At 42.5% G+C, this 19290-nt stretch overlaps 1 protein-coding gene across 1 annotated transcript; it reads right to left on the reverse strand.

The window, feature by feature from the left end:
* Positions 1–368: 368 nt before the first annotated feature.
* tmem26a (transmembrane protein 26a) lies at positions 369–19043 on the reverse strand. Its single transcript, XM_078224419.1, has 5 exons — positions 19034–19043; positions 9254–9349; positions 8749–8954; positions 8588–8664; positions 369–1598 (listed from the first exon to the last, which is right to left on the reverse strand). Exons 2-5 carry the CDS (start codon positions 9254–9256, stop codon positions 1258–1260), a joined length of 627 nt encoding a protein of 208 aa, XP_078080545.1. The 5' UTR covers positions 9257–9349; positions 19034–19043; the 3' UTR covers positions 369–1257.
* Positions 19044–19290: the final 247 nt, after the last annotated feature.

A 19290-nucleotide genomic window follows, 5' to 3' on the forward strand; every position in this document is an offset into this window, starting at 1 on the left:
ATTACAGTTTGGCCGAGACCAGCAGTTAACGATCGGAGGAAAGGGCTGAACTAGCATTTCTTGCTTCACTGCTGTTTATCAAATATGATGTGGAGATGCCGTTTTACAAATGATCATTTACAGTTCCTTAGTGCAGAGGAGATTTACCAGGATGCTGCCTGGTTTGGAGGGTAGGTCTCATGAGGAAAGGTTGAGGGAGCTAGGGCTGTTCTCTCTGGAGTGGAGGAGGCGGAGGGGAGACTTAATAGAGGTTTATAAAATGATGAAGGGGATAGATAGAGTGAACGTTCAAAGACAATTCCTCGGGTGGATGGAGCTATTACAAGGGGGCATAACTATAGGGTTCATGGTGGGAGATATAGGAAGGATATCAGAGGTAGGTTCTTTACGCAGAGAGTGGTTGGGGTGTGGAATGGACTGCCTGCAGTGATAGTGGAGTCAGACACTTTATGAACATTTAAGCGGTTATTGGATAGGCACATGGAGCACACCAGGATGATAGGGAGTGGGATAGCTTGATCTTGGTTTCAGATAAAGCTCAGCACAACATCGTGGGCCGAAGGGCCTGTTCTGTGCTGTACTGTTCTATGTTCTATCCCACTGGCAATATGATATGGTTTATCTTCGAAGTGATTCCCTGGTGGAAGAACTAAAGTGGCGAAACAGCCACTTAGATGCCAAATAGCCTTTTGTTACCAGAAAAAAAATTGTAGCATTGTTTCAAAGTTTTGTTTCTTCTGCTCAGAACACACACTGAGTTCGTACAGAAGATATACTGTGCATTTTGTAACATTCACAAACGCACAACACATTCTATTATTAAATGACAGACTTGTTTCGATCTAATCATTTCTCTGGAACAGCACAGTTTGAGAAAGCACAGAATGTGACAGTTATTCTGCTAAGCAGCAATTCAAGTCTGTCTTTCTTCTCTCAGGTTCCCCTCTGAGCACCAAACATGTATGAATATATTTGTGTTTTCTTTCCCCGATCCCTGACAAAGTAATAATGATTCTAGTTCAAAATCTTAGAACGAGGTATCCCAGAACATACTTTATATTAGTCTATAAGATACCTTAAACAGAATAAAACAAACTGGGTATAATATATTCCAATTAAAGTCAGAAGATTGTGGATTCAAGACTCACTCCAAGACCTGAGCACAAAATCTACACTGAAACTCCCAGGGCAGTAATGAGGGAGTGAATCCAAGTGCTGTCACACCATCCCAATCCTCATTCCCAAGCAGTGGCACAGCTACTCAACAATGTCATCCACCTCAGTGGTACATGTGGGGACATTGATCTCAGTGGTCGTCTGTTGTTGCCTCTTACACAACCGCCGCATTTCCACATATATCAAGACCAGCCGGTATATCTGTAATGTCAGTACCAAAGCATTCTTGATTGTGAAGAACAACAGCATCTGATGAACAATCCTTTGATGGAGCATTAGGAACAAGCGGAAAACAAAGAAGGGTCCATCTTGAATCAGTATACTTATGGTAATATTCCAGAGGTCTGCGCTATATCGGTACAGCTGTGCTTTCCGCCCTGATGTGTCCCCAGGTAGAAGTGGTCCTTCAGTTTTCTGCAGCACTGAAATTTGATGAACAAACATAAATTTTACAATTGTTTTCAAATTAATATGCTTTGAGTTGTTTTTGTATCCTCACACTCTCACCATGGAAAACAGTGTGAGATAGAGTCATAGAGGTTTACAGCATGGAAACAGGCCCTTCGGCCCAACTTGTCCATGCCGCCCTTTTTTTTTAAAAACCCCTAAGTTAATCCCAATTGCCTGCATTTGACCCATATCCCTCTATACCAATCGAACCCATGTAACTATCTAAATGCTTTTTAAAAGATAAAATTGTACCCGCCTCTACTACTACCTCTGGCAGCTTGTTCCAGACACTCACCATCCTCTGTGTGAAAAAATTGCCCCTTTGGACACTTTTGTATCTCTCCCCTCTCACATTAAACCGAAGACCTCTAGTTTTAGACTCCCCTACTTTTGGGAAAAGATATTGACTATCTACCTTGTCTATGCCCCTCATTATTTTATAGACCTCTATAAGGTCACCCTTCAGCCTCCTATGCTCCAGAGAAAAAAGTCCCAGTCTATTCAGCCTCTCCTTATAACTCAATCCATCAAGTCCCGGTAGCATCCTAGTAAATCTTTTCTGCACTCTTTCTAGTTTAATAATATCCTTTCTATACACAGTATTCCAAGTGTGGCCTTAGCCAATGTCTTGGACAACTTCAACAAGACATCCCAACTCCTGTATTCAATGTTCTGACCGATGAAACCAAGCATGCTGAATGCCTTCTTCACCACTCTGTCCCACCTGTGACTCCACTTTCAAAGAGCTATGAACATGTACCCCTAGATCTCTTTGTTCTGTAACTCTCCCCAACGCCCTACCATTAACTGAGTAAGTCCTGCCCTGGTTCAATCTACCAAAATGCATCACCTCGCATTTGTCTAAATTAAACTCCATCTGCCATTCGTCAGCTCACTGGCAAGGATTTGTAAACAAAAGAGAAAATGCTGGAAAATCTCAGCAGGTCTGGCAGCATCTGTAAGGAGAGAAAAGAGCTGATGTTTCGAGTCCAGACGACCCTTTGTCAAAGCTCAATTAGCAAATAGATTCCAGCATCTGCAGTAATTTGCTTTTAGGAAGGATTTGTAAGCTATTTAAGTCTGATAGGCTACAAATGTGAACACTTCTTCCATAGCCATAACCATCTTTATATATCTGGTGGGTAGTACCATGTGGCAGAACATCTTTATGGGCTCTCAATTCATAGGATAAAGGGGAGATCACCAGTATTCACTGCTCACAAGTATCTCACTAGTTAGCCCAGAGTTCAGAACCAGAGCTCTGTTCTACGTTCACAGGTCCTGTCCAGAGTGGATTTGAAGACCTACCCCTTCTGGATCATTGGAGGAGATCTGACCACACAAACTACAACAAGTCTCCAAAAACATTTCATCCATCACTCACCAAACTAAGCAAGTTCACCACACTTTAATAATTAACACCTCAGAAAACAAAGCAAGTCCCCATCATATTTCACTCCACCAACTAACACCATAGGGTGGCGCGGTGGCATAGTGATTAGCACTGCTGCCTCACAGCGTCAGGGACTTGGGTTCAATTCAGCCTTGGGTGACTGCCTGTGTGGAGTTTGCACATTCTCCCTGTGTCTGCATGGGTTTCCTCTGGGTGCTCCAGTTTCCTCCCACATTCCAAAGATGTGCAGATTAGGTTGATTGGCCATGCTAAATTGCCCCTTAGTATCAGGGGGATTAGCAAGGTGAACACATTTGTGTTAAACAAAGGGATTGTTGTTGGTTCAGGTTCTATAAGCCGAATGGCCTCCTTCTGCAATGTCAGGATTCTATGATCTATGATATGAAAACATAGGGCAAGTCGTGAATCATTTAGTTTCTCAAGCTTATTCCATAATTCAATGAGATTGTGATTGATCTAACTCCATATTCCAACAAGAGCTTTGTATCGCTGAAGCCTAACTTCTACCTCTTTGTATTCTTGTCTTCTAGCTATAAAAAATAGCATTCCATTAGCCCTTTTTGGTTACTTTCTTTATCTATTCATGCATTTCAATGTTCTATGGACCCTCAAGTCTCTGCATCTGCTCTGTTTCTAGCTTTTCACCGTACAGAAAGAACTTTGTTCTATCCTTCTTACGTTCAAAGTTGATGTCCTCACACTTGCCCAAACTGAAATCCATTTGACATAGTTTTGCCCATTCACCTAATCTCTTGCTGTTTCTTAGTAATTTATGCTTCCATATAAACTGCTTAAAATGACACCAATCTTTGTGTCATGGGAAAACAGACATGTGGCCCTCTATTTCATCATCTAAGTTGTTAATGAATAGAGTGAATTGTTCAGGCCCCACCACATGTTGCTGTGGATCACCATTTGCCACATCTTGGCAATTATAGTACTTGATCATTATCCCATTACCTTCTGAGGCAAAGCTAATTTCTTAATCAGGCCAATAATTTTCATCCAGTTCCATGAGTTTTAGTTTTAGTTAACAATCTCTTATGAGGAATTTTCTGAACATTTATACAAGTGTCATCCATCGATATATCTCCCAAGTAAGAAGTCTCACAATGCCAGGTTAAAGTCCAACAGGTTTATTTGGTAGCAAAAGCCACGAGATTTTGGAGCGCTGCTCCTTCGTCAGGTAAGTGGGATTTCAGTTCACAACAGGGCATATAAAGACACAAACTCAATTTACAAAATAATGGTTGGAATGCAAGTCTTTACAGGTAATCAAGTCTTAAAGGTACAGACAATGTGAGTGGAGAGAGGGTTAAGCACAGGTTAAAGGGATGTGTATTGTCTCCAGCCAGGACAGTTAGTGAGAATTTGCAAGCCCAGGCAAGACGTGGGGGTTACAGATAGTGTGACATGAACCCAAGATCCCGGTTGAGGCCGTCCTCATGTGTGCGGAACTTGGCTATCAGTCTCTGCTCAGCGACTCTGCGTTGTGTGTCGTGAAGGCCGTCTTGGAAAACGCTTATCCAAAGATCAGAGGCCGAATGCCCATGACCACTGAAGTGTTCCCCAACAGAAAGAGAACACTCTTGCCTGGTGATTGTCAAGCGATGTTCATTCATCCGTTGTCGTAGTGTCTGCATGGTCTCCCCAATGTACTATGCCTTGGGACATCCTTTTCTGCAGCGTATCAGGTAGACAGCATTGGTCGAGTTGCAAGTGTATGTACCGTGTACCTGGTGGATGGTGTTCTCGCGTGAGATGATGGCATCCGTGTCGATGATCCGGCACGTCTTGCAGAGGTTGCTGTGGCAGGGTTGTGTGGTGTCATGGTCACCGTTCTCCTGAAGGCTGAGTAGTTTGCTGCGGACAATGGTCTGTTTGAGATTGTGCGGTTGTTTGAAGGCAAGAAGTGGAGGTGTGGGGATGGCCTTAGCGAGATGTTCGTCTTCTTCAATGACATGTTGAAGGCTGCAGAGAAGATGTCGTAGCTTCTCCGCTCCAGGGAGGTACTGGACGACGAAGGGTACTCTGTCTGCCGTGTCCTGTGTTTGTCTTCTGAGAAGGTCGGTGCGGTTTTTCGTTGTGGCACATCGGAACTGTCAGTCGATGAGTCGCGCGCCATATCCTGTTCTTATGAGGGCATCTTTCAGCGTCTGGAGGTGTCTGTTGCGATCCTCCTCATCTGAGCAGATCCTGTGTATACGGAGGGCTTGTCCGTAGGGGATGGCTTCTTTAACGTGTTTAGGGTGGAAGCTGGAGAAGTGGAGCATCGTGAGGTTATCTGTGGGCTTGCGGTACAGTGAAGTGCTGAGGTGACCGTCCTTGATGGAGATGCGTGTGTCCAAGAATGCAACCGATTCCGGAGAGTAGTCCATGGTGAGTCTAATGGTGGGATGGAACTTGTTGATGTCATCATATAGTTGTTTCAGTGATTGTTCACCATGAGTCCAAAGAAAGAAAATGTCATCGATGTATCTAGTATATAGCATTGGTTGAAGGTCCTGTGCGGTGAAGAGGTCTTGTTCAAACCGGTGCATGTTGGCATATTGAGGAGCGAATTTGGAACCCATGGCTGTTCCGTGGGTCTGGATGAAGAACTGGTTGTTGAAGGTGAAGACATTGTGGTTCAGGATGAAGCGGATGAGTTGTAAAATTGCATCTGGAGACTGGCAGTTGTCGGCGTTGAGTACTGAGGCAGTTGCAGCAATGCCATCGTTGTGAGGGATGCTGGTGTAGAGTGCCGAGACATCCATTGTGACAAGGAGTGCTCCTGGTTCAACTGCTCCATGTGTGCTGAGTTTCTGTAGGAAGTCCGTAGTGTCGCGACAAAAGCTGGGAGTTCTTTGTACAATGGGTTTCAGGATGCCCTCGACGTAGCCGGAGAGGTTCTCACACAGGGTCCCATTGCCCAATACGATGGGACGGCCAGGTGTGTTTGCCTTGTGTATCTTCGGGAGGCAGTAGAGATCTCCAATGCAGGGAGTACGTGGGATGAGAGCACGGAGGGTGCTCCGAAGGTCCGGATCAAAGGTCTTGATCAGTCTGTTGAATTGATGGGTGTGTTCTTTGGTCGGCTTTTAGCCATTTTTTAGCCATCCCCTACAGACAAGCCCTCCGTATACACAGGATCTACTCAGATGAAGAGGATCGCAACAGACACCTCCAGACGCTGAAAGATGCCCTCATAAGAACAGGATATGGCGCTCGACTCATCGATCGACAGTTCCGACGCGCCACAGCGAAAAACCGCACCGACCTCCTCAGAAGCCAAACACGGGACACAGCAGACAGAGTACCCTTCGTCGTCCAGTGCTTCCCTGGAGTGGAGAAGCTACAATATCTTCTCCGGAGCCTTCAACATGTCATTGATGAAGATGAACATCTCGCCAAGGCCATCCCCACACCCCCACTTCTTGCCTTCAAACAACCGCACAACCTCAAACAGACCTCCAGGAGAACAGTGACCACGACACCACACAACCCTGCCACAGCAACCTCTGCAAGACGTGCCGGATCATCGACACGGATGCCATCATCTCATGTGAGAACACCATCCACCAGGTACACGATACATACACATGCAACTCGGCCAATGTTGTCTACCTGATACGCTGCAGGAAAGGATGTCCCGAGGCATGGTACATTGGGGAGACCATGCAGATGCTACGACAACGGATGAATGAACACCGCTCGACAATCACCAGGCAGGGGTGTTCTCTTCCTGTTGGAGAACACTTCAGCAGTCACGGGCATTTGGCCTCTGATCTTAGGTAAGCGTTCTCCAAGGCGGCCTTCACGACACACGACAGCGCAGAGTCACTGAGCAGAGACTGATAGCCAAGTTCTGCACAGATGAGGACGGCCTCAACCGGGATCTTGGGTTCGTGTCACACTATCTGTAACCCCCACGACTTGCCTGGGCTTGCAAAATCTCACTAACTGTCCTGGCTGGAGACAATACACATCTCTTTAACCTGTGCTTAACCCTCTCTCCACTCACATTGTCTGTACCTTTAAGACTTGATTACCTGTAAAGACTCGCATTCCAACCATTATTTTGTAAATTGAGTTTGTGCCTTTATATGCCCTGTTTGTGAACAGAAATCCCACTCACCTGACGAAGGAGCAGCGCTCCAAAAGCTAGTGGCTTTTGCTACCAAATAAACCTGTTGGACTTTAACCTGGTGTTGTGAGACTTCTTACTGTATTTACCCCAGTCCAATGCCGGCATCTCCACATTATATATCCCTATCCACTGATTCAAACACTTCTTCAAAAAATTTTATCAGGTTCACCCACCACACATGATCTACCTTTATAAATCCTCGCCAGCTGTCTCAGAGCAGCTGAGAATCTTTTGTGGTATTCAGTCAGCCTATCAGTCAGACTCAAGAAATTCCTCAAGAACAGACATTAAACTAACTAGTCAATAATTCCCTGGTTTCCCCCCTTTCAACCTTCTTAAACAGCAGAGTTATGTGCAGTTTTCCAATCTAAAGGAAGGGTTCCTGAATTGAGAATGCATTGAAAGATTATAGTTAGGGTATCTGAAATATTCTCACCTTCTTCCTTTAAAATCTTGGGATGGAAACCATCTGCTTCCGGGAATTTGTCACTGTTTCATGTCACTATTCCCTTCGTTTTTATTACTTTATTCACATTAATTCTTGTGAGCCCTGATCCCTAAATCAATGTTAGATCCCTTGGGCTGATTGGAATCCCGTCCCTCTCCCTCACTTAGATACTGATGCAAAGCAATTAATCAACATGTTCATTGTCTCCTTAGTTTCATTGACAGTATTTCTTCTACCAATTTTCAAGGGATTCACATTGCTCCTGAACACTTCCTTTTTCCTAATATAATTGTAAACATTTTTTGTGTATCCCTTGCGATTTCCTTTTCATATTCCCTTCTTGTGGCTTCTATGTTTATCTTTTGCTGTTCTTTGTACCTCTCTCAGTCACCAGGAACTGCTACTTCTTGATTTTTTTAATGGATTTTTATTTGGTTTCTGTTGTCTCTTATCTCTTTTTCCATTCTTGACTTTTATTGGCAAGTTGAACTCTTAGCATAAATTGGTTCTGCATTATGTTAAATTCTATTTTAAATACCTCCCACTGATCTTCTGTCATTTTAACCACTAACAGATTTACCCATTTTTGTGTGGATGGTCCCTTGCTACAAGGTGCCATCGTCAGCATTCTGGATGCATATCCCACATTCTTTATTCTTATTCATACAGGCAGCAAGTACACTATGCCTGTAGGATTGGATCAGTTTCTGCAGATCCTTTACTCTATAACTCTATGCACTGTTAGTGACACCAATACAGCTCTGAGTCTGGACAGCCCCATGACAAGTTTCTTACACATTTCAATGCAAAACAATAATATCCCTATCACATCTTATTCCATGAACTAAGCCACAAAAAACATGCTCCATTACACCACACTGCATGGACTAAGACCACAGCATGTATACATTTGAGAAAACAACCATTGTTAACATATATAAAATATTCAGAGAGCACTGATAATATTTACCTGTAAGGTCCAAGGGAAACTGCAACATACTCCATGTCCAAATAGCCAGAATGGCATGCACCAGTTGAGGTTGGCATCTGAAATCACCATTACAGCTAGTTAGTTAATGATGCATAACTCTAATCACACTGATGCTATTTTCTTCTCAGTACAAAGCCCACCTGACCCTCTTCTCTGACAGGGTTTCACTCTTAAACTCCAGTATATCAGCAGCAATTCCCACAAACGTCAGAAGGAGCTGGGATAATTGGTCTCGGTTGATTCCAACGCCCATAGGAAGTATCCATTTCCCTATTATAAGCAGGATCAGGAGAGTTTGGTGGAAGCCAAGTGTCCAATCGAGTGTACTGTCTAAAAAGTTGATGACCTGAAAAACGATTTAAAACAAGAAGTGAGACAACAGAGGATGCAGGAAATGTAAGAGATAAACGCAATTACATTCCATGCTCACAGAAATGAGATCAAGTGGACGTAAGGAACAATATCATAGAAATCTGTGATCTCAAAGTAGAGTTTTGTTTGTGCAGATCTTTTCACTCATATGATTGTTGAAGTATTTTATTGTTTATTAGCATTAGGGTAGGGGATATATGAAGCAAGATAAAATTCATAAGCAGCTTTGGTGTTTTATGCAGAAAAATGTAAAATGAAAGCAAATAGATTTACCATATCGATTGAATTACGGGAATTCTTTGGACTTTGCTCAGGTGGTTCTTCAGATGAAAGATTGTTGATGGGCTGTACAGCTGAACGGATAGGCTGCTGTAAATGAATTTTCATCTGTTATTTTTGTTGTCTGGGTCTTTAGAAAGCCACACATTGTAGAACTCTAGAATCAAAGTGTTAATTCAATGTTCCCTCTATGTATGGGTCAGAGAATGAGTGGATAAGCCACTGAGTTGAAGGTCCTTCATCAGCTGAGTCCTGGGATTTGGACCTCACAAGGCCAGCCTGTTGCCCTCATTGCCGCCCTGCATGATACCTGCCTACCTTTTGTCTACTTGCCAACCTTGTCTGCAAATCAGCCTGCCTTCACTGTTCTTTCCTAACTGACTGCCAGACGACAAAAATTAGGCCCCCAAATTTCTGGGCATCCAGAAATGGAAGCACAGTGGAAAAGAACCTATACTTTAGCCCCAGATGTAGATCCCAAGTCAAATCCTAGTCATTTACATGTCTAGGGTGGGTTGTTGCTGTCTGGTATGGGTCCTCAGTGTCTGGGGTGCGTCATGTTGTCTGACTTAAGTAGTGTAGTATTGGATGGGACCCCCATGTCTGAGGTGGGCTGTGATGTCTGTGAGGGCAATCTAGAACAGCCTCCCAAAGCCGAAGGCCTTTTGCAATCTTCAGTTCCAAGACAAGCCATCTTATTTAAACTATAAACAGAGTAGCATCCAGTGTGGTCATCTCACTTTAGAAAGAATGAGGAAGTCATTGAGAGGGTGCAGAAAAGATTCACAAGAATCGCTCCAGAGATGTGGATTTTTGTTGCAAGGTTAGGTTGGAGAAGCTGGGGTTGTTCTCCTTGGAGCAAAGGAGATTGAAGGGAATGTAAGGTATTTTATGCATCAAGTGACCTGGAATTCACCACCTATGAATGGGTGGAAGTGCAGACAATTATTAATTTGAAAAATGAATTGGGTGAGCAATTGAGGGAAATAAACTTGCAGGCGATGAGGATTGACAGGGGAATGGGACTAATTTGGTTGCTCTCAGGAAGCCAACATCGACTCAATGGGCCAAATGGCCTCCTTCTGTGCTGTTATGACATAAAATAGTGTTAAAGTCTGGCTGGTGGTGGTGGGTCAAATCATTGGACTAGTAATCCAGAGGTCCAGCTTAATATCCTGGGGACAGGGGTTCAAATCCCACTATGTCCGCTGGTGGAATTTGTTTTAAAAGTGGAGGCATGATGGCACAGTGGTTAGCATTGCTGCCTTATTGCGCCAGGGACCCGGGTTCGATTCTGGCCTTGAGTGACTCTCTGTGTGGGTTTGCATGTTCTCCCCATGTTTGGTTTCCTCCCACAGTCCAAAGATTTGCAGTTTAGGTTGATTGGCCATGCTAAATTGTCCTTTAGTTTTAAAGTTTATTTATTAGTGTCACAAGTAGCTTACATTAACACTGCAATGAAGTTATTGTGAAAAGCAAGGTATTTAGCAGGGTAAATACAAGGGGTTACGGAGACAGGGTCTGGATGGGATTGTTGGTACAGGCTTAATGGGCCGAATGACCTCCTTCTGCATTGTAGTGATTCTGTTCTGTTCTAAGGCCCCAATTTCCACCTTTGGTCCAAGGTAGAATTTTAAGGCTTTTTACCTTCTGTCTTAGTATCTGTCTGTTCCTTATTCAGTCATGTAACAACTATTAATACCATTCTGGGTCTTTGCTGGAGGTAATGATGAACATCTCAACTGGTACAGTAACGTTTGTATGAATCACAAGATGAGCAAAGACAGACAACTGCAAAATTCATTTGTAGCTTGTGGAATCTGAGTGGATACAAGATATATTAGTTAAGTACATGTGATTGAAATCAGTGTCAAGGACAAGAGTGATTTGAAAACAAGGCATCAGTAAATCAACAGCAAGGGAGGAATTGTTTCTTTAGATTGAGAAATTGCCCATGTCACTCTGCTATTTAACAAAGGTGAGAGGAAAACCAGAGAATTACAGTTAGTCTAACATCCGTTTTTGGGAAACTGCTGAAGTCTATAATTAAAGATAGGATGACTGAACACCTTGAAAATTCTCGGCTGATCAGAGGGAGCCAACGTGGATTTGCAAAGGTAGCTGATGCCTGATGAACCTGACTGAATTTTTGAAGGGATGAATAAAATAGTGGAAAGTATGGACATAATTTATATTGACTCCCAGAAGGCATTTGATAAAGCCCTTCATAAGGTGGACAAGTCCCCAGGCCCGGATGGAATGCATCCCAGGGTACTGAAAGAAATGTCAGAGGTAATAGCGGATGCGTTAGTGGTTATTTATCAAAATTCGTTGGATTCTGGGGTAGTGCCGGCGGATTGGAAAACGGCTAATGTTACGCCGCTGTTTAAAAAAGGAAATAGACAAAAGGCAGGTAACTACAGGCCGGTTAGCTTAACGTCTGTAGTTGGGAAAATGCTGGAATCCATCATTAAAGAAGAAATAGCAGGCCATCTGGATAAGAATGGTTCGATTAAGCAGACGCAACATGGATTCATGAGGGGAAAGTCGTGCTTGACGAATTTGTTGGATTTTTATGAAGATGTGACTAGTGCGGTTGATGGAGGGGAACCGGTGGATGCGGTGTTTTTGGATTTCCAAAAGGCATTTGATAAGGTGCCTCACAAAAGGTTGCTGAAGAAGATTGGGTCACACAGAGTTGGGGGTAGGGTGTTAGTGTGGATTGGGGATTGGCTATCCGACAGGAAGCAGAGAGTCGGAATAAATGGGTGCTTTTCTGGTTGGCAGATGGTAACTAGTGGCGTGCCGCAGGGATCGGTACTGGGGCCTCAACTATTTACCATTTATATAGACGATCTGGAGGAGGGGACTGAGTGTAGGGTAACAAAGTTTGCAGACGACACAAAGATAAGTGGAAAAGTGAATCATGTGGAGGGCGTAGAAGGTCTGCAGAGAGATTTGGACAGGCTGAGTGAGTGGGCGAGGATCTGGCAGATGGAGTATAACGTTAACAAATGCGAGGTTATTCACTTTGGAAGAAATCATAGCAAATTGGATTATTATCTAAATGGAAAGAAATTACAACATGCTACTGTGCAGAGGGACCTGGGAGTCCTTGTGCTTGAGACACAAAAACCCAGTCTGCAGGTGCAACAGGTGATCAAGAAGGCAAATGGGATGTTGGCCTATATCGCAAAGGGGATAGAATATAAAAGCAGAGATGTCTTGCTGCATCTGTACAGGGCATTGGTGAGGCCGCAGCTGGAATACTGTGTGCAGTATTGGTCCCCTTATTTGCGGAAGGATATATTGGCCTTGGAGGGAGTGCAGAGAAGGTTCACCAGGTTGATACCAGAGATGAGGGGTGTTGATTATGAGGAGAGATTGAGCAGATTGGGTTTGTACTCGTTGGAACTTAGAAGGCTGAGGGGGGATCTTATAGAGACCTATAAGATAATGAAGGGGCTGGATAGGGTAGAGGTGGAGAGATTCTTTCCACTTAGAAAGGAAACTAGAACTAGAGGGCACAGCCTCAAAATAAAGGGGGGTCAGTTTAGGACAGAGTTGAGGAGGAACTTCTTCTCTCAGAGGGTGGTGAATCTCTGGAATTCTCTGCCCACTGAAGTGGTGGAGGCTACCTCGTTGAATATGTTTAAATCACGGATAGATGGATTCCTGATCGGTAAGGGAATTAGGGGTTATAGGGATCAGGCGGGTAAGTGGAACTGATCCACTTCAGATCAGCCATGATCTTATTGAATGGCGGGGCAGGCTCGAGGGGCTAGATAGCCTACTCCTGCTCTTATTTCTTATGTTCTTATGTTCTTATAAGAGACTGTTAGCCGAAGCTGAGGTTTATGGGATTGAAGGCAAATTATTGACTTGATTAGTACACTGGGTGACAGGAGACAATGGGCGGGATTTTCCAGTTTCAGGGCGACCGCAGCCGGAAAATCCCACCCGAGGTCAACAGACCTTTCCATGGTCCGCCCCTCGTCCGCTATGATTCCTGTGGCAGGTGGGATGGGAAAATCTGCTCCAATAACCCACTCCTGTTCCTATATTCCTAAATTTCCATGTGTGAATAGGAGGCATTGTGATGAACGTCTCATACAGATATATTTATGTGGGGGTACATTTTAGCTGTGTAACTGGACAAGCAGCCTGTATTACACAGAAAGTCTATTCTGGTATTTTGGTAATTTAAATTCTGCTTAAAAAAAAGTTGTGACCTAACAAACCCCAAAAGTTGCAATTGCTGGAGACATTGTTTTGGACACCCTGATTCAGCTTTGCTCCTTTTCTATGATCACCACATTCCTGACACAGCTGTACCAGCAGATTCCATAGATTTATTGGAGGTATCACTGGTCAAAGATCAAATTCAGCATTGGTATATCAGCGGGGTAGGACTTCAAATTGAAATTGAACCCACACACTTCAGGAAGGGTATTCGATCACAAAGCATTTCTAATACAATGCCAGCACTACCCCAGAGACAGTCAGTCCCATTCAACTCCTGAGAGCATTTTCCTCTCTTTCCTGTTGCATTTATGGGAACAAAGTGATGTTAGGAAAAGGGGTAGACTACACATTCCCTCAAACCTAATCCACCATTCAATAAGACCATGGCTATTCTGAACCTCAACTTAATTTACCTGCCTTTGTTTCATATACCTTAATAACTATACCTAACAATAATTTACCAACTGGATCTTGAAAGCTCCAATTAATCCCAAGACAGACAATTAATCCCAAGACAGATCCATTCATGATTTTTAAAAGAGAATTGGATAAGCACCTGAACAGAAAATAATTGTAGAGAAAGGGTGAGAGAGTGTAAGAAGCTAAGCAACTCTTATAGAGAGCTCGCACCCTCTGCACTTGAAGCATTGTATGATTCTATGACCCAACCAAAGCCATTTGTGGGAGAGAGTTCTGCTGTCCTTTGTGTGAGAAAGTCCTTCCTGATTTCACTCCTGATCAACCTAGCTCTAATTTTAATTGTTATGTCTCCTCGTTCTGCACTTCTTCTACCATACAAAGCAATTTTTCCATAACTACTCTGTCAAATCCTTTTAACATTTTAAACTCTTCAAACATATCACCCTTCATTCAGGAATACAAGATAGGTTTGTGCCATCTATCCTCAGAACGTAACCCACCATGCCCCAGTAACATTCTAGTGAATCTGCACTGTACCCCCTCAGTACCAGTCTATCGTTCTTGAGGTGCAGTACCCAGAACTAAATGCAGTACTTCAGACGTGGTCTAACCCAGACTTAATACAATTCATTCATAACTTTCTCCCCTTTGCATTGCAACTCTAGGTGGGACAGAACATCGGCCCAAGGTATGGCCAGCAAACGTAGATCAATTAAAATCATGGATGCTCAATTGTGCAGAATTAGTTAAATGCAGATACCTTAGAAAGTTGTGGAGCTGGAAAAAATTGCACAGCTAGAGAGAGACGAGGCCAGGGCATGATTGAAAACAAGAGTAAGAACTTAAAAATCGAACAGTTACTTGTCTATGAGCAAATGTAGATCAGTAGGCACAGGGATGATAGATAAACAGGACATGGAGCAGATAAACAGCACAGTGGTTAGCACTGCTGCCTTACAGTGCTCGGGAACGGGGTTCAATTTTGGCCTTGGGTGGAGTGAGGCCTGAAGTTAGTTCCTTTCTTTATGTGGTAGGTCCAGTTGCAGATAACCTTTCCTAAGATAGGAATGCAAGAGCCCACCATGGTCTTGGAGACCATTCTTAAAGCCTATGACACTTACTTCAGTTTGAAGCAAAACTTAGGAATTGATTGAGCACATTTTAACTAGGGGTCAAAATGATCTGGTGAATCGATTTTATTATTTCCAATCAACCTCTATTGTCGAGCTAGTTCTTATGAATACGGAGCAAGGAGGATGACTAATCTATGATTGACTAGTCATGGGTGTTTGGATGAAAAACTCTCCAACTTTTTGCAAACCAAAGATGATCTTACTTTGCATCAAACAGGCCGAATGTGAAGCAGGCCGAGTTTAAAGACTTTAACCGGGCTATAATTCGGCTCAACTTCAAGACTCTGTTGATTGGGCATGTCCACAGGCAATGGTCCCACCCTTAAGGAAGCCCGCCAAACAAGGAAAAAGGCAGGAAACTCCAAATGAGTTTGAGATGCTTGCATTATGGCATGGAACCCCGGCATAGACGCCAAGACTGTCCATGGGCAGCAGGGGAATTTTCCATTGTGGCAAAACTGGACATTTCAAACGTTTCTGTAAATCCAACAATTTTAATTGAAGACAAGAAAGTATTTATGAAATACACTTCTCAAAATCTGCTGTGGATTGTATCAAATGCCTTTTGGAAGCTTATGTGCATCACATCATCAGCATTGCCCTCTTCAAGGCACTCTGTTATCCCTTCGAACAACTCCAGCAAGTTAGCCATTTGGTAACACAGAAGTTGAATATTGCTGAAAAACGAGACATCAAAGTTTTTTGTCCTGCTGAGTGTCCCGCAAGTTGGTTATTTAAGTTAAATATGATATTCTCTCAATAAATCTATGCTGGTTCTCCTTAGTTAATCCGCATTTGTTTTTGTGACTATTAATTCCGTCCCAAATTATAGTTTCTATAAGTTTCCTCCAAAGTTAACCATCAAAGTTAAACTGGCTGTAGTTGCTGGGTTTATTCTTGCCCTCTGGAACAAAGGTGTAGCAGTTGCCATTTTCTAGTACTTTGGTACCACCTCTGAATCTAAGGATTGAAAATTATGGGCAGTGCCTCTCCCTCTGCAATTTCTAATCTTGTTTCTCTGTATCCTTGGAGGCATCTCATCTGGTCCTGCTGCCTTGTCAACTTTTACCTCCTCCTCCTTATAAATTTTAAACCTTTTCAGTGACTGAATTTCATTTTCTTTCACTATGACCTGGGTAATATTTTCTCCCTTGGTAAAGACAGATGAAAAGTATTAATTTAATATCTCTGCTATGCCCCTGCCTCCATGTGTAAATCTCCTTTTTAGTCTCTAATCAGCCTTCTCCTTTTACAAACCTTTTACTATTTATATGTCTATAAACAGTGTTGGTGTTTTCTTTAATATTAGCTGCCAGCCTCTTTGTATACTCCCTCTTTGCTTTTTTTCACCTCTCCTTTAAACCTTAATATTCAGCCTGGTTCCCAATTGTATTTTACACCTGACAATTATTATAAGCATACTTTTTTTCTGAATCTTAATTTCCATCTCCTTTGTCATTCAGGGAACTCTGGATTTGTTTGCCCCATTTTTCCCTTTTGAGGGAATACACCTTAACTATGTCCAAACCACCACTGCTTTAAAGATAAATCATTGTTCAGCTACTGTTTTTCCTGCAACTCTTGGCTCCAACTTATGCAGCCCAGCTCCATTCTTACCCCATTGAAGCTGTTTTTTTCTTTGAATTAATTATTTTTACTCTGGATTGTCTTTTGTGCCTTTCCATAATAAGCCCAAACTTTATGCTATAATGATCAGTTTCCACTAAATATTTAACTGTCACTTAATCTACTTGGTCCATCTCATTCTAAAGAACCAGGTCTCGCAATGACTTCTTTCTCATTGGACTGGACACATACCACTGAAGAAACTTTTCCTGAATACTCTCTAGGGCCTCTTGCCCTCTTTGCCTTTTACACTACCATTATCCCAGTCTATCTTTGGATTATGCAAGTCCCTAGTTACAACTATATTTTGCATCTCTCAGTAATTTCCTTGCAGATTTGTTCCTCCACATCCTTCTCATGAGCTGGGGACCTATAGACTACATAGAGCAATGTATTTGCATCTTTTTGTTCCTTAGTTCCTTAGCCAAATTGATTCTGTCCTTGACCCTCTGGGACATCCTCCCTCTCCAGCATCACAATCAATACAACCACCCCTCACCTTTTTCTTACTATCCTATCTTTCCTGAATACCTTGTATTCAGGAATATTTAATACCCAGTACTGCTCTTCCTTGAGCCAGGTCTCTGTCAGACCCACAACATTGTAATTCCACATGGCAATCTGTGCCTATAACTCATTAATCTTATTTATCACATTGCATCACATTGCATTGTAATAGAGTCTGGTTTAGACTCTATTACTTTCTCCCTATCCTGGCCCCACCTTTTATTTACTGTTCTCTATTTGAGAATCTGTCTCTCCCAGTATTTTGTGCACCCTGGTATTCCTCTTCTGGTTTGCTCCCATACCCTGACGCGTTAGTTTAAAATCTCCCCAAAGCACAACATGCATGTGATGAACTGCTGATGTTGTCGAAGGCAGCAAATAAATGAAAAACAGCCTCTACAGTCCTCTGCGGTAAAGAATTCCACAGATTCATTGACCTCTGAGACAAGAAATTCCTCCTCTTCCCTGGGTGACCCCTTACTCTGCGATCATGCCCTCTATTCGTAGACTCCCCCACAAGAGGAAATAACCTCTCAGCATCTACCCTGTCAAGCCCCCTAAGAATTCTATATGTCTCAATAAAATCGCCTCTCATTCTTCTAAATTCCAATGAGTACAGGTCCAACCTACTTAACCTCTCATAAGAAAATCTCTTCATATTTGGGATCAACCTACTGAACCTTCTCTGGACTGCCTCCAATAGCAGTGTATATTTCCTTAGATAAGGGAACCAAAACTGTTCACAGTATTCCAGGTGTGGTCTAACTAGTGCCTTGTATGATTTTAGCAAGACTTGCCTATTTTTATACCCCCTTTGAAATAAAAGCCAACATTGCATTTGCCTTCCCTATTGCCTGCTGAATTTCCATCCTGAAAATGCCCCTCTTATCCCAACTTTCTGTATCTATCAGTTAGCCATTCCTCCATCCATGCTAACATGCTACCCCTAACACAATGGGCTCTTATCCTATTCAGTGGTCTGTTGTGCGGTACCCTATTGAAAGCTTTTTGGAAATCCAAGTATATCACATCAATTGGTTCTCTTTATCTATTCTGCTCATTACCACCTCAAAGAATTCTAATACATTTGTCAGGCATGACTTCCCATTCATGAAACTATGCTGACTCTGCTTGATTATATTCTGTATTCCTAAATGCTCTGCTATTACATCCTTTATAATGGACTCTAACATTTTCCCAATGACAAATGTTAAGCTAATTGACCCAGTTCCCTGTTTGTTGTCTCCCTCTCTTTCTGAATAGCAGTTTCACAATCCTTTGGGGCTTTTCCAGAATTTAAGGACTCTTGGAATATCACTATCAGTGCATCCACTATCTTTGTAGCTATTTTCTTTGATATTGTAAGATGCAACCCATCAGGTCCAGGGAACTTATCAATTTTTAGCCCCATTAGTTTCCGTAAGGCTTTTTCTCTGGTGATAGTTATTGTATTTATTTCCTCCCCTGCTTTATCCAGATAGTCGGTCTTAAAGGTGAAGCATTGCTCCATTGGTGCTGTCAATATTGTCAATCTTACTTTAATTATGTTGTGATGGTCATTTGTTCGCTGACTGCTTTGTATCTAACACTTTTTGGAAGATTAAGTGCTGCAGTGATAAGGTGCTAACTTGCTTCGCAGTATACTAAATGCACCAAATGATGCATTGAAAACGGACTGCAAAACATGAATAAACATAGCATTCATTCACAACAGGAACAACAAGAAAACATGCAGGCCAAAGGAAAGTGAGGAAATATTTATCTTGATAGATATCCAATGCCAATATCAAATTCAGTTAATGAAAAATCAATGTTTGTCATGAAATAAGGAGGAAAAACGTACCGTGCACTTAGTAGAGGAATTCACTGAGGTACAGCCTGTGCAGAGTTTATCAAGCTGATACAGTTCAAGGAGCCACACTGAAGGTATTATATTGATTAGATAAAAAAACAGTGCTGGAGAAAATCTGTTCAAGTGAGCATAGAAATATATTAGAATACTGTAAGATAATCATTAAGAATCATTCCTGTCTTTTCAATGCTAATTTTCATGCATGTTTATTTATAATATTTAATATGAGCATCACATTCAAAATGTAT

The sequence above is a fragment of the Mustelus asterias genome, chromosome 11 (genome assembly GCF_964213995.1).
Source record: "Mustelus asterias chromosome 11, sMusAst1.hap1.1, whole genome shotgun sequence".
NCBI classification, from domain to species: Eukaryota; Metazoa; Chordata; class Chondrichthyes; order Carcharhiniformes; family Triakidae; genus Mustelus; species Mustelus asterias.